A 23,109-nucleotide genomic window follows, 5' to 3' on the forward strand; every position below is an offset into this window, starting at 1 on the left:
CCCTGCCAGTAATATGTCTTTTAAAAATGACTGCCCATGTCCATACAAAGGGAAAAGTTGTGTCTAAAGTTCTAATTGTGTGTTCTGACACATGGCTTTTTCCCAGTATAGACAGGCCTTAAGGCAAAATGGAACAAGTGGGTAGCAAACAACTGGAAGGATTTGGGAAACAGTAATAAGAATTGTTTATATAGGCGAAATAAGTTTAAAAACTAGCAGTCCCTTCTGGCACTACACCTAACTGTCGGTTGACAGTTTCTTTTAGGCATTGTGGTAGGGGGTGGCTTGCTTTTATTTTTTAATTTATTTTTAGAGAGACACGAAGGTTAGTGGCTTTTCAGATTGGTTCAGGGATGGTGTTGCATGTATAAAGATGGAGTCATATTACATTTTTCTATTTTATTTGGGTTTTAATAATTTGCTCATCGCCATGGTAACTGAGCACAAATGTATTTCTGGGGAAAGCTAATGTGGGTGATTGAGACTGGCTATATCAACAGAGTAGGAGAACTGGGAAAGTAGATAAGTAGGGAGGGCAAAGTTGTAAAGGGCCTTAACAGCAAGGATCAAAAGTTTGTGTCTATTGCAGTGAAGAAAGGTGAACCATGGAATGACTTAGTGATGCATTATCAAGAATATATATATATATAAATTTTTTTTTTTTTTAAACTTGTGGAGTTGAGGGAAGGCTCTTGTCAAAGTAGTATATATTGACTTATTTGTTTTAGTCACTTTTAATAGCTTAGTTATGTTGTGCCATCCTTTTTTGTGGCAAAGTTCCTTCCCCTTAATCTTAAATTATTTTCAGTAACATCTGAATGTTTCATGAAGTAACACTTTTGACTTGGTCAGAAACAAGGGTGTTTTACAGATTTTTTTTAAATTACATGCAACTGCCTAAGAAGCAAGAACTCTACAAACTTCAGTTCCCATTTTGAAATCCTGAAGTCACCTCCCTCATTTGGGTACTAAAAACTGTCAAACAAGTTTTGTTTATTACAGACACATTAAGTGTAAAATGTGGACTAGCTTACATACCTGTTTCGGTGAGCCACTTCTTATGTGAAAGAGTACTTGCAAATGGTCAGCACAAGCTCCTAAAGGAAGACTTCCAGGAACGGAATTTCCTACAAATCCCACTTTGTCAAATGGAGTCAAGATAATAAATCGTGTGCAGTGCCTTTGGCAAAAAAATCCTCTGTTAGTGATTTTTTTTTTAATGGTTACTTTTAACTAATTCAAGAATTGACTGCCAGTTTAAAACTGCTTTCATAGATTTGTACTCCATAGACAGATTTTTTTTTTTTTAGGTTCACAAAGTAGTTAGCATAAATAGAAATATCCCTTTTATCTTTGACCCTTACATCAAGTATATGGAAGCTGACGTTGTCATTTCTATGTGATCAGCATACATTAATTTCATTGGTTCATTTTTTGTTTTTTATTTGTTTGTTTTGTCCTTTTCCCCCTCTGTTTGTTGCATAGAGAAGCTGCAGGCAGTTTTGCAAATTCCCAAGCCGCAAATGGAGGTCTATAATGACAGTACTAACCTGGCATGCCGCAATGGACATCTCCAGTCAGGTGGGTTTGGTTTCACCAGCACCGAATTAATCAGGGGATGTCTGTCAGTTTCTGGTACATTGCAAGGAAAATACGCTGAATTTCCTGGCCCCATATTAATTTGTTAAAATTTGTATGTTTCTGTTTTAAAGGTTTTGTAGAAATACATTCCATCCTCATAAAGCTCTTTGTTAATGCTGTTTGTTATATTGCAGTATTCGGTTCTCTCTCAAAACAGCTCTCCTTCTTTGTTGCTCCTTTTCAGGGTTTTCAAAAAGTTAGGATCCAAAAGAGTATCCCTTAATGTGCTTTGATCTAGCTCCCTTTCAAAGAGGACTAGATCAAAGTGCATTAATGAACTGTTAATGCACGTCAGCAGGATCCAAGCAGACAGTTAGTCCACAGCAGGCTAGTGCAGGGTAGAGTCACAAACCAGCTTGCCAGAAACTAAATGTTTGTGTAGACAAGCCCAAAAGACAGGATTCCAAAAACCCTTTTCTTGTTGCTATGTGTTTAAAGGAGGTTACTGTGATCATACTTTAAAGTTTTTAAATGTTAGCTCTTGATTTCTGGCATTTCCTATTAGAAGTAATTTATTGTAGTCATAGTCAGCATAAGATGTTCTTGGAAAAAGCCTTTCTTTGATTTTTGTTTTTAATATAGGACAGTTAAAGCAACCTAATGTGAGTTCAGATCGATACCTAAGTGTCAGTTTGTGCTTTTTAATAGATTTTATATTTTCTGCTCTTAAAATAAAAAAACAGCAACACTTGCCATTTTTAATTTTTAACTAAGTTTTCAGTTAGAGAAGGTTTTTTCCTTTTTTCTCCCAAGTGAAGGTACCAAGAATACTAAATTGTCACAAAGTGTATTTCCAGTTCAAGTGCTAAACACATGAAGCAAAAAGTTTCCTGAATTTCATAAACTGTTAAGAATTAAAAGGATGTTTAAAGCCAACAATATGATGTAATCAGAACTATAAGCCCAATTTATTCATACACATGCAGTGCAGACTAATCATGTTAAGTAAAATAAGGTTAAACACCAATGGAATTAACAAAACTCAGCTACAGAACACAGCAATCTTAGAATAGTATGTAATCAGTCCTTAAAGTGACTGTCAACTTGAAATCTAGTCAGTTGAGTTAAAAAAAAAAAAAAAAAAAAGTAGCTTTCAGCAATTCACTTGCCTTTGAATGCCCAAACTATTATTCTTACTATATGGCCTCTTTTTTTTATATCAGTAGAACTCTCCCCTTTTGGCTTCATAAGGTACAAAAGCAAACGAGGAAACAATTAAACTAATTACACATGTTCAGACACACAAAATAATTAAAACAAATATATTGTCTTCTGGAATTTTTCTGTTAGATTAGTTTTTAGTTTTGTTTGGCACGATGATGGGTTTTTTTAGAAGTCTGCATTTTTATTTTAAGTTGACATTTAAGCAAAGCTTCATAACTAAATCAAGCTTAAGAACTGATAGTTTTATTGGGCCATTTCATAACTTTGGTTGTCTGCATCCAGATGGCTCCAAGTTTAAATACATACACACAACCCAACCTTTGACAAAACATAGGCTGCTTTCTCTTTCAAGTGCTCCACTTCTGTGTGGTTTTTTGCTCAGTTCTTTACACTAGTTTTCTAATGTAGATAGCCCAGGAAAAGGTTTAACTAGGCAGTCTTTAATTTTGGCAAGAAACAATTCTAGCACTCACTTGCTTCTTTTCAAAGGTTCCCCACATAAGTACAAATTCTCTCCTGTCCTTCAAGGCAGGAGTCAAACAGGAGGAGTCTGCTTCTTCTGCAATAGGGTCATCTTATTTTTAAAAACAAGTACATTTTTCTCTCATCATAGGTACTACCATAAATTACAAGTTGTGGAGGACAGCGGAATTGCACTGGCTTTCCACATTGGGCTTAAAGCCTCTATGAAGAAAAATAACAGTTCCACAGTCTAAAAACTCTTATTCTAATAAGGCATTTTAATAGAAATGAAATGCTCATTCCATTCTTTGACTTTCAGAAACTATTATCTAAGGTTCTTACATGACCTCCATTGCTCTAGTATTATTGCCTCCCAACCTTCAATGTAGTTATCCTCTCAACATTCCTGTGAGGTATGGAAGTACTATATCTCCATTTTACAAATGGAAACTGAGCCACAGGGAATGTGACTTACCTAAGGTGGCACGTAGGAAGTCTGTGGTGGAACAGAAGCTTGAACCTAAGTCACCCCAGTCCTGGGATAGTACCCCTAGCCATTGGATCTTCCTTTCTCTTATTTCTGTTTATATACATCTCTCTCTCTCTCACATTCACCAGCTACTCAAATAACTCGTACTGTGAACAACAAGGTTTAATTAAAATCAGTGGATATTTTTCCACCCAAGGCTGCTGAAAATGGAGAAATGTTTTGCTACAGATTTGAACTGGTAAATTATGTCCTTGCTGGATACTTACACTTAAAGAAAAAACACTGTTAAGGGAAAAGCTACACTGTCAAATTTTGGGATTAGTGGATTATTCGTACAGATTCACACTCCCCACTTCTTCAGAGTCTTTTGTAAAGAAATTCCTGAAGTAGTGAATGGTAACTGAGTCACTCTCTCTTCTGTATTTCAGAACATTATATGAGCAGTGGCAGAGGTAGATAATGGAATGCCTCTCAAGGTAACAAGACCTGGACTAACAGATTAGGGTAGGTAGGGTAAAGTAATGGAGGCATTTTCTCTTCTCCCTCTCCTGTCTCCCCCCCAAACTCCTGGCAGCAGCTAGGAGGCTGTAGGAAAGGACAAAGATAAAGTTACTTCTCCCTCTACAGCAAGAGGGAAGCTTCAAATATATCAGACCTCTGCTACCCACAGGCTGATCTGAAATACAGAATGCCCAAATAGGATATAGAATGAGACAGAGTGAGAGAGAGGTATCCAAACGTGCTGCTGCTTCCTGGTATCTGGGCTTTTCATTAGGTTGTTGGTTCTTGACGTTGCTGGAGGAGACACCACCCTTGTCTTTGTATCTGTCTATCTAGATGTCTGGTAAATTTTTCAAGTTCTGTTGGTAAGGATAAGGTGGTGCTTACAGTCTTGTCTTGCATTCTTTGTAAATCTCCTGTCTTTAGTTCTGCGTTAGTCAGTTAATCATCCTGCCAACATCCTTCTCGCACATGCCCTTCCGTTACAACAAGAACATAAGTGTAATGTTAATTAAAAATTGCTTTGACTTTAGAACATCTGGCTTTTTTTCAGTTGCCACTGTTAGAGTGGGTCAAAGCCAAACACCTTCCAAGGCCCATTTTCTGTCTAAATGGCTGTCTGCATTTCTCGTGGCTATTCTTTGGTGGGCCTGTATCATCAAGGTTTTTCTTTCAAAGCATTATTCTTCTGATTCAGTCTTTAAACTCTGTGGCAGAACCTGTTTCTGACCCTCACCTCCCAGGCCAAATACCCCCAATGTATATTCCGACGTCTCTGCTTTTCATTTTGAAAATTTGGTCCCTTGGATTTTTATAAAACTATTTACTATTGTGACACTGATGTCTCTTATTTGTGCAGCTAGTCCTTTATAGATGCATCTGTGGAGCTCTCTAGAATGTAGAAGTGAGTAGTCTTATGACAAAACTTACTTCTGGAGAACAAGTTACTTAATGTACCTCCTGTTCTTGTCTTTAGACTAGATTCTAACAAACCTACCCAAATTGTTCCATTGTGATAGATCCACTTTGTAATAAAAAACGGAGGCAGTAGAGGTGACTTCGTAACTTCTAGCAAGGGCAGGCACACGTCTAATAAGTCTTTGTAGTTTTATTTTAATATTAATCCTTTATGTGATATATGCTTCAGTAGCAATTAATTGGAATATTGCAGTACTCCTAATGTACTTACTTTGCCCTTCTCCTGGGTCTCAAACTATGCTGAAATTCACTTAAACATTGAGTACATCAAGAACAATTGGATAAAATACTGTACACCTCTATATTGGTACAGTGTTTGTGATACAATACCACAGTTTGGGTATTCAGCATTTCGGTTTTAGCTTACGCTTGAAAAGGTTTGCCCGTGTAGGTATACAGATAGAGATATATATTGGCAAGCCACCTACTGGAGAGGCACCTTTTACCGATGTAGCTTAAACTAGTTCCCCAAACTGAGTAAGCAATAAAAAAAAAAAAAAATGACTTTTTTGGCAGGGGGCCAGTACAGGCAAAACTAGGGCTTTTGCTGGCATAGCTTCTTCAGTCGGGGAGGAATTCACACCAACATAGCTATGCTGGCAAAACTTTTACATCTAAACCAGGCCTTAGTAGATTTTTAACTTAAAGAGAAGTTCAGGGAATTAAGCAGTTCCTGCATTTGTCCTTTAATTTAAATGGATGTTACTGAAATATCTGAGCGTGGATTTACTGGATGGGAATATTATGAGTGTGACTATTCAGTGAAAGCGCTTCCAAGAGAATAAGGAACTAATAATTGAGTGATTTGATAGTCTTGTATTTGGTGCCCAGATACCAGTGTGATGGGTGGATCAAAACATAAATGTAAACAATCGTTAAGACCTTTTTTTAAAAATGGAAATAGATTGCACAGTCATGATTTTGTTTGCAATTCTAGTGCAACTCTGTTGACACGGATCTTAAATCTGACTAAAACTCTTTTTCCTGTGGTTTGACATTAGTAAAAAAACTTTTCAAGCATAAACATGCCTTTCAAGAACTATCTTTTAACCAACTTTCAAAAGCGCAAAAGTTGGTGGTGCTCTTTTTTGAAATGAGTGAATTACCTTTTTTAATAGGAAAGCTGAATAACGCATTTAAAGTGAACATTGGAACAGTCTTTTTGATCCAATACTACTTTTGTTCTCCAGTTTTTAGTATTGTCAAGCTTGGTAATTCAACTGCATGTTTCATTGGCAGAGTGTATAAAAAGCTTATATCGTATTCAGACTGCTTCCTCATACAGTGTAGTTTGGAATCTGGGACCTTTGTTCTCCATTTCATTGTGGTGAAAGCAACTGCTTCTTTGGCAATCCTTAGACCAAAATTTGGCTGTCTGCTTATTCAGGCTGGGGGTGGATGGGCTGCATGGATATATATTACAGACTGCAAAAGGCCTTTATACCCTGATTGTTACAACTTAAATTTTCAGTGTTAGGGCTGTATGAGGTACAAACAAGTAGCAAAAACACAGGATATACAGAAACAAAGCAGAGTGGAGACTTTATCATTGGCATAATTACTGAATTGGGTTAACCAGGCCAGTATATTACACAGGTGATTCAAATTCCAAATTGAAGCCAGGCTATCTGGTGTCTCATTCTTGAAATTTAGATATAAAAACTTTATACACCAATTCAACCTTGCCAAGGCATCTCTAGATGCTGAGACTTCTTTAAGTCTATCATCCTGAAAAGATGATGTGACACAGTATATCCATGTAGATTTTTGGGTTGCAAAGTATCACTTTTGACCACAGAGCAAAAATCAGCCTTACATTAGTTTCTTTTTAAAAACTGCTTGTGACTTTAGGAATATTCACAAGTATACAGCAAAATGTATCTGTCTAGGATGTGATATTTTATAGAGGTAAATACAAGAAACTGAAGTACTTTTCTGCAAAAGATACATATCACAGTATTGCCAACCCCAAGAATCAAAAATTCATTGGAAATTGGCTTAAATCATGAGATCTAAACAAATTGCTTTTTTGTATACTCTTTGAGTTTTTAGGCAGTCCCTTTCTCCCAAATTTGTGTTGAAATTTGTAATATGTTCACACTTCGGGAATATCTACACTGCAGTGAGAGCCATGTCCGCAGCAGGTAGCTTTGATCAAGTCAGATTGAATAACAATAGTAGTGAAACTGGTGGCATGGGCTAGGCACTGAAGCAGATACCTGGCATCCCGGAACCTGTGCTGCTACAACTGCACGGCTCTTCTTATTCAAGCTGGCTAGCTGCTTTAATGCTGGGTTGAAAATGTGCAATTAATAGGTGCAGAAAATTACTTTTGGACCTCTTAATGTCCTGGATGGTGGCATGAAAGTTACTGTATAAAAAATGTGAACCTGAGGAGCTTGTGGTTTTCTGGAGACAAAAGTAGATTGAGTGATAGTTCCAATTTTATGCCCCATTCCCTCTGCCTGAATCCACCTCATCTGCCTTTGTTACATTTCTACTTAAAATTGTGACAATCTGATCTTTTGGTTGGGGAGGAGTTTTTCTTTTTGGAAAGATTGATCATTGGGTAAGGGGTTTGAGTGAAGAATTTGGAGGAAAATAGGCTTCACTTTTAGAAGACTTCTAATGGTTATTTTTTAATGTACCTCAAATGAGTTATCTTAAACAACAAATCAGATTTGGTTTTTTTCCCTTACTGTAATATAGCATAGTATAGTATAGTGTTTTTTAGAATGTTGGGTAGCTAATTTTGGAGTAACCTGCTACAAATAATCAGTTCACGGATACTCAGACTTCAGTGCCAATTCAGGAGTTCATACTTTTTCAAGTTAAGGCTCTGAGTTTATAACTTTGTAACCATAGCCTACAGAGTTTGTGAACTTTTAAGCCAAAGAGTTTTGGCTCAAGAAACTTGCCAATTATGCAGGCATGTCCTCCCATAGTTCACGCATTTAGCAACTTAATTCTGGTTTAGACATTTTTTGGAAGCTTAACATATCTCCAGCTTACAAATGCCTGAACCAAATACCGCCAGTTCAAAAGACTTGGCTAACCACTATGGTAAAGACCCTAGGATTTTTCAGGGTCTTTGTTGAGGTTGAAAATGTACATGTTTAAACAAAACATTAGTCTTGAAGTTAAAAATAAACCAAATAAAAATATTTGAAAATTGGTAAACTTGTAGATGAAGTTCAGCAACCAACCTTTTCTTAACTCTTTTTTTTATGTCTTATCCTCTCTACCTGTACAGAAAGCAGTCTTTCTTTAGTAATCCTGTGTCACGTAGCCTCATCTGCACTTCCATTGCAGGCTACAAAACCCAGTTTTGCCTTCCCTCACTGTATATACTGATGTGGAAACTAATGCTGTGCACTGACCATAAATGCAACCCTCCTCTAGTCCAGTTACTTGTTACAGAACCATAGATGCTATATCTTGGCATCCAGCATTCACCAATTCTGAGCCTGAGAACCTCATTTCCCCCCGTACAATTTACGTGTACAGACTAGCTACCCCAGTGTACGTACTTTATTGACCCCAGAGATACAAGCCATATAAACCTCTTAGCATCTCTGTATGTACTGACTGCAGATGACTGTATCAGTGACAAAAACTGAGACCTTCTTACTTACCTATGGAGGAAAGCCAGAGCAAGCAAGTATCGGATGTACTGCATTATTTGTACTCACTAGTTTTTTAAGATTGACTGTATCACTGTTAGGAGTATGGTAGGCATGGAGGCTGCCTTAAAGCTGTTCGTTATATGAGAAAACTAAACTCTGAATTTCTTCACTCTTGGCCCTTCAGAGATTCCAACTTGTTTATGGTTTGGAAGTTTTTATAAATCTCAACTACCTTAATATTTTTATCAGGAAATGAAAATATGACATTCTAAATAACAGAATTAAACTACACTATATGTTGAATGTGCTTAGTAAATTACTTTTAACTTCTTAAGCACAATGCTGTGGGTTTTACTTTTCTTAGGGAGAGGGATGCTTTGGACTTGGCAATTTAAGACTGAGCAATTTTGGTTATTACAGCAATTTTGTACTCCTGATATGTTTGAATCCTTATGATCAGTATCCTCCCTGTAATAATCCTTTTGAGATAGTGGAAGAGGGATATTGTTTATCAAATATTTGCAGAAAACTTTTTTTTTTTTTAGGACTAGCATAAATTTCAAAATAACCTTTTAAAATTAAGGGTTAAACTTCAAGCAAAAAGCAACAGTGTTTTTATGGCATCCTAAAGGATTAAGCTTTTTTACTACTTAAAAAAAAAAGTGAAATGATCTCTGTCAGCAAGTTAGAATAACTTTGACTTCAGGTAGAATTTTTTAACTTTTTAACATGCTAAGTTAACTGAGATTGTGATATGTATAAACAATTTTATTAACATCTTGCCGCGTTTAATATGCTGTCATGACAACATTGGCTTTCCTTTTTCGTTTATAGAATGTGGAGCTGTTCCAAAAAAGAAGGATCCATTAACGCACACGAGTAACTCCCTTCCTCGTTCAAAGACTGTTGCAAAAACGGGATCCACAGGCCTTTCTGGTCATCATAGAACCCCTAGCTATAGTGGGATATCCACTTTCTCTGTATCTAGACAGGGAGCCAATCCTCCAACTTCAACACACAAGGTATGCCAGAGATGAAAACTCCACCAGTTGTTGGGCACTTACTACAAAACCCATGCCAAGCTCTAGTTTTACTAAATGTAATCTAACCTCACATTAGCAATATTGCAGTTTAGGATGAGAATACTAAATGCACATGTTCAGTTGCTTATGATACTTTAAAAACAAAATTTTTGGTCTGAAACTTTTTGGGCTTGGTCTCAGTTCCAAAACTAATTAAATAAAAAAACCCCACAAAAAAATCCAAATCATACTTTATCTTTAAGCCAAGAATGTTTTTAATTGAATTAAAAGGGGTTTCTTTGTACTCAAATGGTATCTTAAAACTTATTACCCACTAGAGCTAAAAGATACCTGGAAATTTTATTCAAGAGCCCTAGACTCCTTCTTTTTTCTTCCTCTTCCCCATAAACCATGCATGTAAAAATATATTTTTGTTTCTTAGCCCTGGTAATCATGCTTAAAGAAGGCCAATTACATAGACTGCACTTGAAGTACAGTAGTAAAAGGTCTATGCCAGTAAAACCAAATGAAACAATTAGAAAGGAACACAAAGATTAGAGAACAGGAAGAAAAGGACAAGAGACAGAAAACCGGATTAGAAATCTGATGCTGACTTCTGTGCTGGCATGGTGTGAGGGGAGAGGCAAGGGGAACCATTGCCAAAGCATTACGAGGGTCGGTCTTGACAGACTAGTAAAAGTTTGGGACTCTCCAAACTATTGGTTTATGGTCTTTTTGAATACACGCTGGGAAGAATGTCCGTATCGTTATGGAAGGTGAATCCAAATAGAATATTTACTAATCCCTATTTTCTAAAAATTAGTATTTAACTTTAATTTTAGAAAAAATAACAGCTGCAAGTTCAGAAACTCTACCGTAGTGGATACATTTGGCTGGCTCATGACACCTATGTCAAAATGTGTGGCACTTTTTAACATGCTAAGTTTTACAACTGAAATTGTGACACACAATCAATTTTATTAACAGTATGCCTTTAAAAAAATGTTTCAGAAGTGTGAACTGATTTTGTGTCTTGTCTTAAGGCTACTTCAAAAAATAGCCGAACAAACAAGCCTTCTACTCCTACAACTGCTGCTCGAAAAAAGAAAGACTTGAAGATATTTAGAAATGTTGATAGTAATCTTGCTAATCTAATTCTGAATGAAGTTGTTGACAAGTAAGTCAAACACAAAAATTTGTTTGTATTCAGGAGTCAAGTAATTCTCTTGGGATTGTATTTTGAATGAAAAACTAGTCATGTTTCTTCTTCGGGAAGGAATGAAAACCAGTTAGTAAATTCCCTGAGTTAGATAGAACTACTATCTTTTTTTGAAATTTTATTTTCATGTTGACAGTGAGCTAACTAGTCTTAAGAATGAATAAGGGCTTACAGATAGCAAAATGTGCAGTAGAATGAATTAGCTTCAAATTGGTTCCTTAAAAATGGTTAAATGCGTGAAATCAGTCAGCTGCAGTTAAAAAGAAAAGAAAAAAAATTATCCCATTGTTAGGCTAATTGATATTCCATTTCTTTGTTAGTGGGCCAGCTGTCAAATTTGACGATATCGCTGGGCAAGAGCTGGCTAAACAAGCATTGCAAGAAATTGTTATCCTTCCCTCCCTTAGACCTGAGGTAAGCAACTGAGTAATTTTTATCCTGTTGTCACTTACCTCCAGCATCTAAGAAATACGTTAGTGATGTCATTGTACAGACGCCAGTAATTTTATAAAACTGTATATACATATTTTGCAATACAGCAGTCATAATGAAATGCTACAATGAGGTGAAGAGTTAATGCAGTGGAATCTCTTACAGCACTTCCACAGGTCTTCAGAGACTTTATGACTCTGTCTAGATGTGCTGTGAGGAGAGGTGAATGATAAATAGTACCCCTGTAGCCCTGTCTATGCTAGCTCTTTCACAGTTTATACCACCAGTGGTAGTGCAGTGGTATGAAATGTCCTGAAAATGCAAGAATGAAGGGTTGGTAATAATAAACACCAGCCTAGAAATAGTTGGAGTTTGAAAAAATGATGAGAAGTTAGCAAGGGAGCAGGCTATTTCAGAACTAATGCAATGTGGCAATAGCAAAGGGCTAACTGTGTACAGATGTGGTAAGTGAAGGAAAAAATGAGATCAGAGGTAAATTTAAGGCATGACATGAACTGATGAAGAGTCAGTGAAAATCTTAGATTGGTGGTGTGGTAATACTGTATGTATGGGTAAACTGTGAAAGCTTTTTTTAACAGACTGTTTTATGTATATGAGTGACTTAGGAGGCTACATGGAGATGTAGTTATCAAGGAGTGAAGTGATCAGTTCAGTATTGTATCAACTGGGGCAGATGCAGTCTGTATATTGGGAAAGATAGAAATTAGATTGTTTAGTGTTTGAGCAAGCAGGTATAGGTAAGGTTGGAGTCAAGGCTGGCATTGAGATAGACTTAAGTATACACCATTTGGTATATTTTAAGTTTTATAACTAATCTGTACACACTTTACATGGAGTATGCTAGCAGTTCAGATTTTTAATTGACTGGTTCTAATAATCTCAGGTGCCTATCAGTGGTGGTATCCAAGCTCCTATAAATATAAACTTAGATTCAAATCTGATCTAGTTTTTGCAACTTATGCTGGGATTTTTTGCATTTCACTCCGCTTGGATAACTAAAATAGACTAGAAGTGTCACAGGACACTGTTACTGAAAAATTGCTTACTTTCTCATTTTACCATATAATTATAAAATAAATCAATTGGACTATAAATATTGTATTTAGATTTCAGTGTATAGTGTATATAGAGCAGTATAAACAAGCCAGTGTCCGTATGAAATTTTAGTTTGCACTAACTTCTCTAGTGCTTTTTATGTAGCCTGTTGTAAAACTAGACAGATATCTAGATGAGTTGATGTACCCCCGGAAGACCTCTGGGTACCCCCAGGGATATGCATACCCTTGGTTGAGAGCCACTGGTTTAACTTATTCTTGTAGCATCATGATACTACAATATTGGAGATGCGAAAACTACCATGGAATGTTTAAATTCAAGCAAAATATTGTAAGCATTCATAAATGTAAAAGTAAACATTGTTTAAAAATGAATTTTGGACCTCAACTGCCTGACAGTATCTCTACGAAGAAAGAGCAAAGGTGAAGGTGCATGAAGATGAATCAGCTAGATACACAGTTGAGCGTTTTACTTGAAAAGTAGGATGACTGATATCTTGAAAGCATTTATGTGGAACAAAGTGTTCTGTTCGGGATGAATAAGAAAGTGTTAATGAAAGACTGAAAAGCACTGTACATCATTACAATTGGTGGTAGTTACATCTGAACTGTGCAAAGAGTTATATCTTGCAGGACACAAAAGTGGTCTAGCTTCCAAGGCAGACTACACAGCCGTGACAGTCAAGCAGTGGCTAGATACACCAGTGCAGCATGGGGGCTTGAGGCATTCTAAGAGGATCAGGCCATCAACTGTATCAAATATTGCATTGAAGTTAGAGGATAAATAATATGAGGGAGTCATGGTTTGAGCTCAGGACTCCTTGATCTGCCTAAAGAGGACTTCATTGCTATGGATCAGGCAGAAGCCAGATAGAAACAAATCAAAGATGCTGCAAACAGTGAAATGGTTGAAGATACGAATGTTTTGCTCCACTGTTTTTCTCCGTTGTTTTGCTGAGGGGTAAACTAGAAGTGGGGCTGTAGTTGACAACGGTTGCTGGGGAAGGGTTGGGAATGTTGGGGGTATGTTTGCCTGTCAGTGATGTTTGTGAACAGAGTTGGGTCATTTTTGCAAAGTATAAAGTTGTGTAAGAGAAGTAACACTGGAAACTAAAATGAGGAGGCAAGATGAGATGAAATAAGTGGGTATGAGGTCCACTAATGAGATTAAAATTTGCTCTGCAAAGATGGAATGCTGGTGATCGGTGTAGGGAGGAATAGCTGCAAGTTGTGCTCACTGAGGGGGGGGAATGGAAAGTTGGCTGATCTGGTACTGGAGGATGGGATGTAGTTTTATAGCAGATGGATTAAATGGGTGAAAAATACTGGCATGAGTGAGAAGCAAAGCAAGAGGAAGGAGCTGAACAGTGATTGGGCGGAATGTGGAGAGAAGAGGCAAATAAGGGAGATGAGGCTGTAATGGTAGCTGGAGGGACATGCAGGAACAACAGAGTTAGGAAAGCTTGAATTCTATGTGTGAAAATGTTTTGTAAGTGACACTGCCTAGTATACTGGCACAGGATTCAGAGTGGTCAAAGTTGAGAGGAAATAGAGGCTGCAGTGGGTAGGGGAGGTCAGTATATGAAGGTAATGGAAAACAGACCAAGTAAATTGTTGCTGATCTTTGAGGGAGGAATTCACACTAGTTAAGATCACACTTGATGCATTAGAATATAAATTAGGACTAGCATTTAAAAAAAAAATTGGCCCATGCATTTGGTAGATTGGTGCCACATGTTTCTGCAGATGAAATATACATAATTCAACCAAAATCACAGTTGGAAAGCAAATCAATGAATAGCTCAAATTAAAAATGCAAATGACTGGAATAATCACACTTGAAGGACAAAAAAACTGAATGTTCTTTATTGATAAACTGAAGACTGAGACCAGGCAGAGAAGAATGATGTGGATTAAAAATGGTTGGAAATTTCTTGTGAAACGGACTCCTTTTAGAAAGGGATGGTAGATGGCAGATTAAGTAGAGGTAGAAAGCATCTCTTCCCCCTTTTTTCCCCCCCCGCCCATTTTGATTGTATTCCTATTTGTGTCAAAGTGTTAGATGATGTAGCAAACGAAGACTAAGAACTAAATAGCTTTTGGAAAGCATATTAATAGGTTGTAACATGTTAATTAAGGTATCCATTTTAAAGAATTTATTGAACATTGTGACAGCAAAAAACCCTCAGAAGCTACAAACAGAAATCTAGGATGGAGGGGGGTCAGTCCAAATGGTACAGATTTGTGGATAGCTGGCCTGGGGGCGTCCAGCAGTGGCCTATAGTATTCAAGGGTGAATGGGGTTGTATACCCTGGCAGAGGTGAAAAGGTGGAATGTATTCAGTGCTTTTAATTTTTGTGACTATTTTGAGGGCATGGAGGGGAGAATTTCATAGGACTTCAAATGACTTGGACATGGGGTTCAAAACTTTTCCCAACCTGTGTATGTTGTAGCTGCAGCTTCATCCTCTGTCTTCACTAGAGTTAACTTAGGCATTGCCCTAATCCCCTCCCATTCACACACAATAGCCTCTCACTTAAGTTGGTGCTTTAAATCCAGACTAGCGGGCCTGGCTGAGGGTAGAAACTAGAGCTCATGTGTTATTTTTTACTCAGGATAGTAACTCTCCGGTTTTGCTGTGAGGATGCAGAATAAATCATCTGAATACTGGTTGTTCTCCTGTTACTTACCCCTTAGTGCCCAGAAGGATAGACAAGTTCTCCTACAAGTATGTCACTGTGAAAGAGCAGTTTAGCTTACTGCAGCACAAACAATGATGGGCTTTCCTTCCAAAAGTCTTAGCATCATACTTGGATAAGTATAGCACCAGTGAAGACACAGTAACTCCAGATATGGCATTGCAGTTGAGCTGCTCAAACCTGGGCCAGGCTAACCTGAGTGCCAGTTTCCTGAGTTAACTCTGCATTGAAGACATAGCTTTACTAGAAGAGCTGTAGGGAGAGGAGGGCTCAAGCCATTACCTCTCTAGTAGCAGCCATTGGGCTAAAAAGCAGAACTGGGATAGTGGACGGTTCCATATTCACTGAGGAGTCAGCCAGGCATTTACAGTTTTTGGCACTCTCCATTTGGCACTCACCCATATGTACGTGCTTGAAGTCTTTGTTCATTGTCTTTCAAAAGATAGGCTCCAATCTGAGGCCATTTTGTTACAAAGACAGCAATTTCAAGCAAACAATTGAGTTTCTAGAGGTGTCTTTGGAGGGTAAATTAGATCTTGTGAAGATGAGGGTGAGAGTAAGGGTCTATGAAATAGGTTGGTTAATTGGTGGTTCTTAATGCTAGCAGGCCTTGGAATGGACTTTAGGATTTTCTTTGGAGTTTTATAAGAAATTGAACAGATTATCTGCAGTCATTCTAAAAGGTGAATTTTTAATGGTAGGAGCCGACAAGAACTCTTTGGCCATGTAGCTGCAGCTTCCCTAAACTTTCAGATGTCTCCACCAAACAATTTGTTCTGGTAGCAGTGAAAAATAGGGTTAAGGCCACAGTCGCCTTAGCTGTTAACAGAATGTATCTCCCTCCACTTTGTGTTGGAGCATCCTAATATTTTCTGTGTCTGCCAGTCCTGTCTTTCTGTGAGGCTTGACTGAGGTAATAGCCCCAGTAAGGAGTTTGGTAGACTCTCCCGGCTTACGCCAATACCAGAGGCCTATGCCAATGCCAGAAATTCAGAGCAGCAGTGGTGAATTGCCAGGTTTTTAGCAGTGAAGAGTGTCTCAAAAAAGGCCACTTCCATCTGCTGCTGTTCATTACTGGTGGACACTGCTGGCCAGTCTCAGCACTTGAATGAAGTACATTAGAACCTCAGAGTTACAAATACAAGAGTTACAAACTGAATGGTGGACTAAACACCTTGTTTGGAACCAGAAATACACAATCAGGCAGCAGCAGAGACAACAACAACAAAAAGCAAATACAGTACAGTACTGTGTTTAAACATAAATTACTTAAAAAAAAAAAAAAAAAAAAATTTGACAAGGTAAGGAAACTCTGCGTTTGTTTCATTTAAATTAAGATGGTTGAAAGCAGTATTTTTCTTCCGCATAGTAAAGTTTCAAAGCTGTATTAAGTCAATGTTCAGTTGTAAACTTTTGAAAGAACCACCATAACACTTTGTTCGGAGTTACGAACGTTTCAGAGTTATGAACAGCTTCCATTCCCAAGGTGTTTGTAACTCTGAGATTCCACTGTACTGGAAACTAACCAATGGCTGCCTCCCTAATGAAGGAGAGCTATCACTGTGGCATGCGCTGGGATGTTACTCCAGCCCCAGCAGACTCCACTCTGCAATCTGGATTGGGCATGAAGGAACAACCCTTATTGTGAAAATAAAATAATGATTGGACCCTATATTACTACTGCTGTGATGTGAGGCTCTCTCTCGTTTCTTTATTTCTGTAAATGTTTTCTGTTTGGTTTTTTTACATTTTGGAGTAGCAGAGCCTCACTTTCCCTTCCTTTAGTGGAGGATCTTGGCTAGATTTTTTGGGGGGAGAACTTAAATAGTGACTTCCTGTGAGCTACAGTTTTGCTTTCCCCTCAAATGAAATGGGGAGGATGCACTGATTCTTATGTCTCCTTCAAAGTGCGAAATGCAGACCTCGTATTTCAAATATATAACAGAAGGATTTTTATTAAAACATTGGTGGTCATTATTTGTGTTTAAAGAAATAGTCCATGTGTTTTTACTAGTTCTATATTTTGTTGACTTTCATGTTGGCAAGGTTTCAAATTCTTGCAGATATCTTTCAATTCTATGACTAACGGACGCTGAGGATGTTTCTGGCAGCATTTGTTCTTTGTCTGATTGTTACCTAAGGTTTTATCTGCCCTTTCCCACAATGGGTAGTATCTCTTTTTTGTTTTGATTTTTATAATCTGTTTTAGATGACAAGATTATTCAGATCATATTTGACTTTTTTCCTGTCTTCTTATTTAAAAAATACATGCTGAAAATGGGAGTGAACTGGGTTTGATTTATAAGGACAGGAACTGTAGACCCATCTACTGAACTAATTTTTAATAGGGGTGGCAGGTGAGAAAAGAGCTGTAATGGTTGTTGGTACAAAATGCTAATAGCGAGTTGTTCAGCACAGCTTGTTCAGGAGAGGAAGCTCAGTGTGCTTAAGGTTTTGTGTGTTTTCTGAATTAAATGGTTGTCTTCAAAGTAATGTTAAGAAATAATACCACTGACCCCCCCCCCCAACTTTCTTTTTTGTTATATTAAATAGTTTAAGTCCTTCTCTACCTCTCCTTTGCTTCTCCTTGTTGCTGTTGCCCTGTCTACACTGAGAATCACCACCCCCACACACACACACACACACACACACACAATTTGTAACATAGGTACAACGTTACCCGTGCTAGCAACAGAGGAAATGGTAAGCATTTTTGGCTGGCTGCTAGCATTTTTTTTTTTTATTTTGAGCAGACGGTTTAAATATGCTGGTAAAATACCTGCAGTTCATCTACACTAGCACTCCCACCAGAGGAAGAGCTGCTGATAGATCTATAGTGGGGGAATTTCCTGAAATTCAGTGTAAATGTAGCCTGAGGTAGTTTTTCATGTTTGTGACCAATGACTATTTCTGTTAGGATCTTTCTTAACCCTTTTTTCTTTGCTCTGTTTTCCAGTTTTTTCTAGTCTCCCATTCTTGGGTTGCCTGACCTCTTGCTTATCCCTCTGTTTCTTGAACTCTTTCCCATTTTGTCCTCCCCTCCACTTCCTTATTCTGTTGGGGCTTGTCTATAGCATAGCAAAGGGCTTCAGAGGGGTGTCATATGCAGAGCATTCTAACATGTTGTTGTGCTCCAGCTGCCCCATGTAGACCATGCTGGTGTGTTCTGAACAGTAACTAGTTTTCATTGATGTAAATGTAAACACAAACTAGGTACCTAGCAGGGTCTTCACAGGGCACTTAGAGCCAGAGGTGAAAATAAGCCAGTACACCATACTGGACCGGCTTCCCCAGGTGGCAATTTAAAGGGCCTGGGGCTCCCAGCAGCAGCTGGAGCCCCGGGCCCTTTAAATTGCTGCTGGAGCCCCCAGGTGGCGGAGGTGGCCGGGATCCCTGGGGCTCCAGCGGCAATTTTAAAGGGCCTGGGGCTCTGCTGTGGTAGCAGTGGCTGGGAGCCCCTGGCCCTTTAAATCACCGCCGGAGCCCCAACACCGCTACTCAGGGCTTCGGCAGCTGGGGTCGGACGGCGATTTAAAGGGCCTGGGGCTCTGGCCGCCGCTACCGCCCCGGGCCCTTTAAATCTTGCTGGCTCCAGCAGCGGGGCTCTGGCAATTTAAAGGGCCCGGAGCGGTAGCAGCGGCCAGAGCCCCACGGTTGTGGCAGCAGCTGGGTCCCCCGGGGCACCGTCGGCAATTTAAAGGGCCTGGGGCTCTGCTGCGGTAGCAGCAGCTGGGAGCCCCAGGCCCTTTAAATGGACCCTGAGCCCTGGGGCTCTCAGCTGCCTCTGCAGCTGGTACCTCTGGCAGTGATTTAAAGGGCCCGGGGCCCCCAACCTCCACTACCACAGCCGGAGCCTGGGGCCTTTTAAATCTCGATTTAAAGGGCCTGGGGCTCAAAAGGTCCCGCCTCTTCCAGTTGAGGCCACACCCCTTCTGGTTGAGGCCCCTTCCCCTTCACAGGACTCTGGAGTACCGGTAAGTCCTTTAAGTTACTTTCACCCCTGTTTAGAGCACAGCATGGTAACGCACTTTACAAATTATGCCCCTGTGGCGTGCTTTTCTGGCACTGTCTAGACAAGATTTTAGTCTTATCCTTTGCTTCTCCAATACCAGTCCCTTCTTTGTTTTCATCCATGACTTCATATACAAATTTCCTCTTTCTGTCCACTCACTTGCTTCACTCTAACCCATCTACACACAACCAAGACCTTGAAACTTTCTTTTTAAATGCTCATTTGAGAAACCAGCATCTCACCCTCCCTCTGGAGGTGTTAATATCCCAGTCAGTAGGCCCAACTTTACATCCCTGCCTCCCACTCTTGAACCATGTTGGGGAGGATGGCAGTACCTCATAGGCTGTAGGCTACAGCTCCCCCAGCACCACAGAATCTCTAACTATGCCTGGCTTAAACTCAACCAGAGAATACTGGTTAACCGTGTTTATTCAAGCTTGCAGAAATTAGTAGTTTTATAGCACAAGAAGTTCAAAGTATGTACTTTCTTTTCTCCTTAACCAGAGGCAAAATAGCTTAGTCAGTATAAATTAGGGAAGTTGTTCTTAGTTTTAAGGGTCAATACAAATTTATAGGAATTTCAATAATCATTGAATCTCTAAATTGCTACTTTGTTTCACTGGAAGGATTTTAAATAGGACCCTACCAAATTCAGGGTCATAGGATTTTAAAAAACTTAAATTTCACAGTTTCAGATACTTAAATCTGAAATTTCATGGTGTTGTAACCATGGGGGTCCCAACCCAAAAGGAGGTTGGGGTGGGTGAGGTTGCAGAGCTATTTTAGGGGGTCACGGTATTGCCACCCGTACTTCTAGACTGCTTACTGGTAGCAGCACTGCCTTCAGAGCTGGTTTCCCAGCCAGCAGCCACGGAGCTTCCTGCAGTCAGGGGAGGTTCCCAGGGGTGGGTGTGACCCGGCCCCAGGAGTGGCCTGTTCAGGGGAAGAGAAAGTCCTGTCCCTCCCCAACCTGGCCAGGACTAGCAGCTGGAGTCTGGTGCATGGTAGGAGCCCCTGGCCAAGGTGCCCCCAGCCTTGGCCTGCCCCCCACCAGCTCCAGGCCCACCACTCAGGAGTTAAAGGGGCCTTGGCTGTGTGTGTGTGTGTTGGGGGGTGACCATGGTGTTGTGCCCTGCCCTCCCCCCCCAGACCACAGCGCTCTGGGTGGTTGCCCAGGTCGCGCACTCGTAAGTCTGGCTCTGCCCCCCCCAAAAATGACTCCCCCCCCCACACCCATACCATGCCACCCTCATTTCTGCGCTGCTTCTGACAGAGGAGCTGCCTTCAGAGCTGGGTGCTTGGCCAGTAACGGCTGTTCTCTGGCCACCCAACTCTTAAGGCATTGCAGAAATAAAGGTGGCAATACCACGACCCCACTACCATAGCCAGATTCAGAGGTGAAAGTAAGCTGGTACGGTCCGGCTTCCCCAGGCTGGTGATTTAAAAGGCACAGGGCTCCCTGCTGCGGCTGGAGCCTTGGGCCCTTTAAAGCGCTGCTTGAGCCCTGCAGCCGCTACCCTGGGACTCTGGCAGCGGAGCTCGGGCAGTGCCCTAAAGGGCCCAGAGTACCGCTGCAGTAGCAGTGGCTGGAGCCATGGGTCCTTTAAATTGCCCCTGAGCCCTGGGGCTCCCAGCTGCCTGTTTAGCTGGGAGCTCCAGGGGTGATTTAGAGGCACCGGGGCGCCCAGCCGCAGCCAGAGCCCTGGGGCCTTTAAATCTTTAAAGGCCCCGCCTCTTCTGGTTGAGGCCCCGCCCCAGCTCAGGACTCCGGCGTACCAGTAAATCCTTTTAAATTACTTTCACCCCTGGCCAGATTTCAAGGGGGAGACCAGATTTCATGGTCCGTGTCTCATTTTTCAGGGCCATGAATTTGGTAGGGCCATAACTTTAAGGCTGCAACAGAACATAGTGCTTTCAGATTATTTTGGTGTTCAGACTTTCTAGATAACCTTACTGTGGGAGAGTCTTAAGAACTGGAAGATGTTGTATGCAATATAGGTCCTGGTTGCATAATTGTACACTTTTGCCAATTCCTCCCTTTCATTTCTTTAAATTTCATATTTGCGCTAAAACATTATTTTTGCTTCAATTAGTTTTCAGCAATGCTGTGGATGTCTTTTCTGCTGTCACTATTTCTACATTTTTGTTTTTATATTTCCAAAGCACAATTGTACTTTGGCTTAACTTTTTTTCAATACCTTTTTGTAATTTTTGTGGTGTTCACCATGAAGTGTCTACCTTTTAAGATAGGCTGTCTTTATGGTATCTTCAGGATTGTAGTGAGCCCTGAAATATTGTACTGAGTACAGTATGTTTCATTATGGAAAATGGAGCTCTAGTTTTAAGGAACTAAAAAGCTACATTCTAGAAAACTACTGTTTTTTTTTTTTTAATAGAATCTCATGCTTAGTTGCAATATTTGTAACCCTGCCAAGGCGTTTACTCTAATGCAGTATCTCTCTCAGTTATTTACAGGACTTAGAGCTCCTCCACGTGGATTATTGCTGTTTGGCCCACCAGGAAATGGGAAGACTATGCTAGTGAGAAAATTACTGTCTTATTTGGTGGAACTCTAAATATAAGCTGTTCTCATTAATTTTTGCTTTTCTTGTCTATGAAATTGAGAAATCCTCCACAGGGATCTCCTAAATTGTGCTGTTGTGATCCAGTGCTATTTAGTAACAGTTCTATATTTTTATTTAGTAGATGGCTTCTGTCTACAAGTAACTAATTTCTTTCTAAGCAATTCCTTTCACTGAAGAAAGTGAGAATTTGTGTACTGAATGACTTACCTCATTCAACGCAGGGGCTGAATGCAGTGAATGAGATTGGGAAATGTATTTGGTGGCTATTATTGTCTGACATAAACTGTGTACTCTCTATTACATTTCCTGCATATGCAATGTGGCTGAGCTAACAAATGTGGAACCTTTACTTCTGAATTTTCTGATGTTTCACTGTAATTTAACACTGTTACAAGTGAAAGGTTGACTTAAATGGCCACGACTTAGAAGCAATGCTGTCCTACTGGACTATACCTATTAAAACTTTCTACCATGAGATATTGCACATAATTATTTATTTAATTTTATATAATCTGTTTTAAAAAACAAAACAAAACCCTACTCTGTTATAAACATAGAACATAATTTTAGTATAAAAATAAAATACATTTTAAAATAAAGATTAAAATATATAACTTTCATCTTAAGATCCTAAATTCATTTTTTAAAATGAATGCAGTATGTAATATTTTTGTATGCATAAGAATGAGGCAGTCTGCTAAGCATAATATTCAATTGGCCACTGAACTAAATTTTAAAACTATATATAAAAATGAATTCTCAACCACTAACTCAATATTTGACTGATGCATTCCATGGAGTAAAACATACAGAGACTGGCTCTGTACTGATCAGTGTAATACTCCAGTTTCCTGGTCATAAGTCTTCCTTTTATCCCTGTATGATTAGAGTACAACTGATAGAAAGGGAGGAAAGTCCCCCCCCCCTTCCCTTCCTGTGAACTTCCACTGAGAAGTGGCTTTGCTCCCCTTCCCAGTTTTCCTCTGAAGATTGCCTCTCTTGCTACATAGGTGAGAGAAAAATAATATTAAACTAAATTAGTGAAACTAATCATCCAACTAATATCGCAAATGAGTTAAAAATTAAATATTAAATATTGGCATCTAACTTGATTTAGCCTTTACACTTTTAACAAGTACAGTCATGACAATTGCGCTCTTCTTTTAGTATATTTTCTAAGTACAGTGGATGTGAATTGCAA

At 39.4% G+C, this 23,109-nt stretch overlaps 1 protein-coding gene across 6 annotated transcripts in view; it reads left to right on the forward strand.

The window, feature by feature from the left end:
• SPAST (spastin) overlaps nt 1-23,109 on the forward strand; it is a 72,423-nt gene that overhangs the window by 23,689 nt on the left and 25,625 nt on the right. For 4 of the 6 annotated variants that reach the window (XM_074948963.1, XM_074948962.1, XM_074948958.1 and 1 more), the window contains 5 exons: nt 1,486-1,581; nt 9,697-9,884; nt 10,928-11,061; nt 11,424-11,517; nt 21,789-21,863. In XM_074948963.1, coding sequence (XP_074805064.1) covers nt 1,486-1,581; nt 9,697-9,884; nt 10,928-11,061; nt 11,424-11,517; nt 21,789-21,863 — 587 coding nt within the window. The remainder of the gene's footprint in view (nt 1-1,485; nt 1,582-9,696; nt 9,885-10,927; nt 11,062-11,423; nt 11,518-21,788; nt 21,864-23,109) is intronic. The other 2 variants (XM_074948960.1, XM_074948961.1) reach the window with 1 other exon arrangement.

The sequence above is a fragment of the Natator depressus genome, chromosome 3 (assembly GCF_965152275.1).
Source record: "Natator depressus isolate rNatDep1 chromosome 3, rNatDep2.hap1, whole genome shotgun sequence".
NCBI classification, from domain to species: domain Eukaryota; kingdom Metazoa; phylum Chordata; order Testudines; family Cheloniidae; genus Natator; species Natator depressus.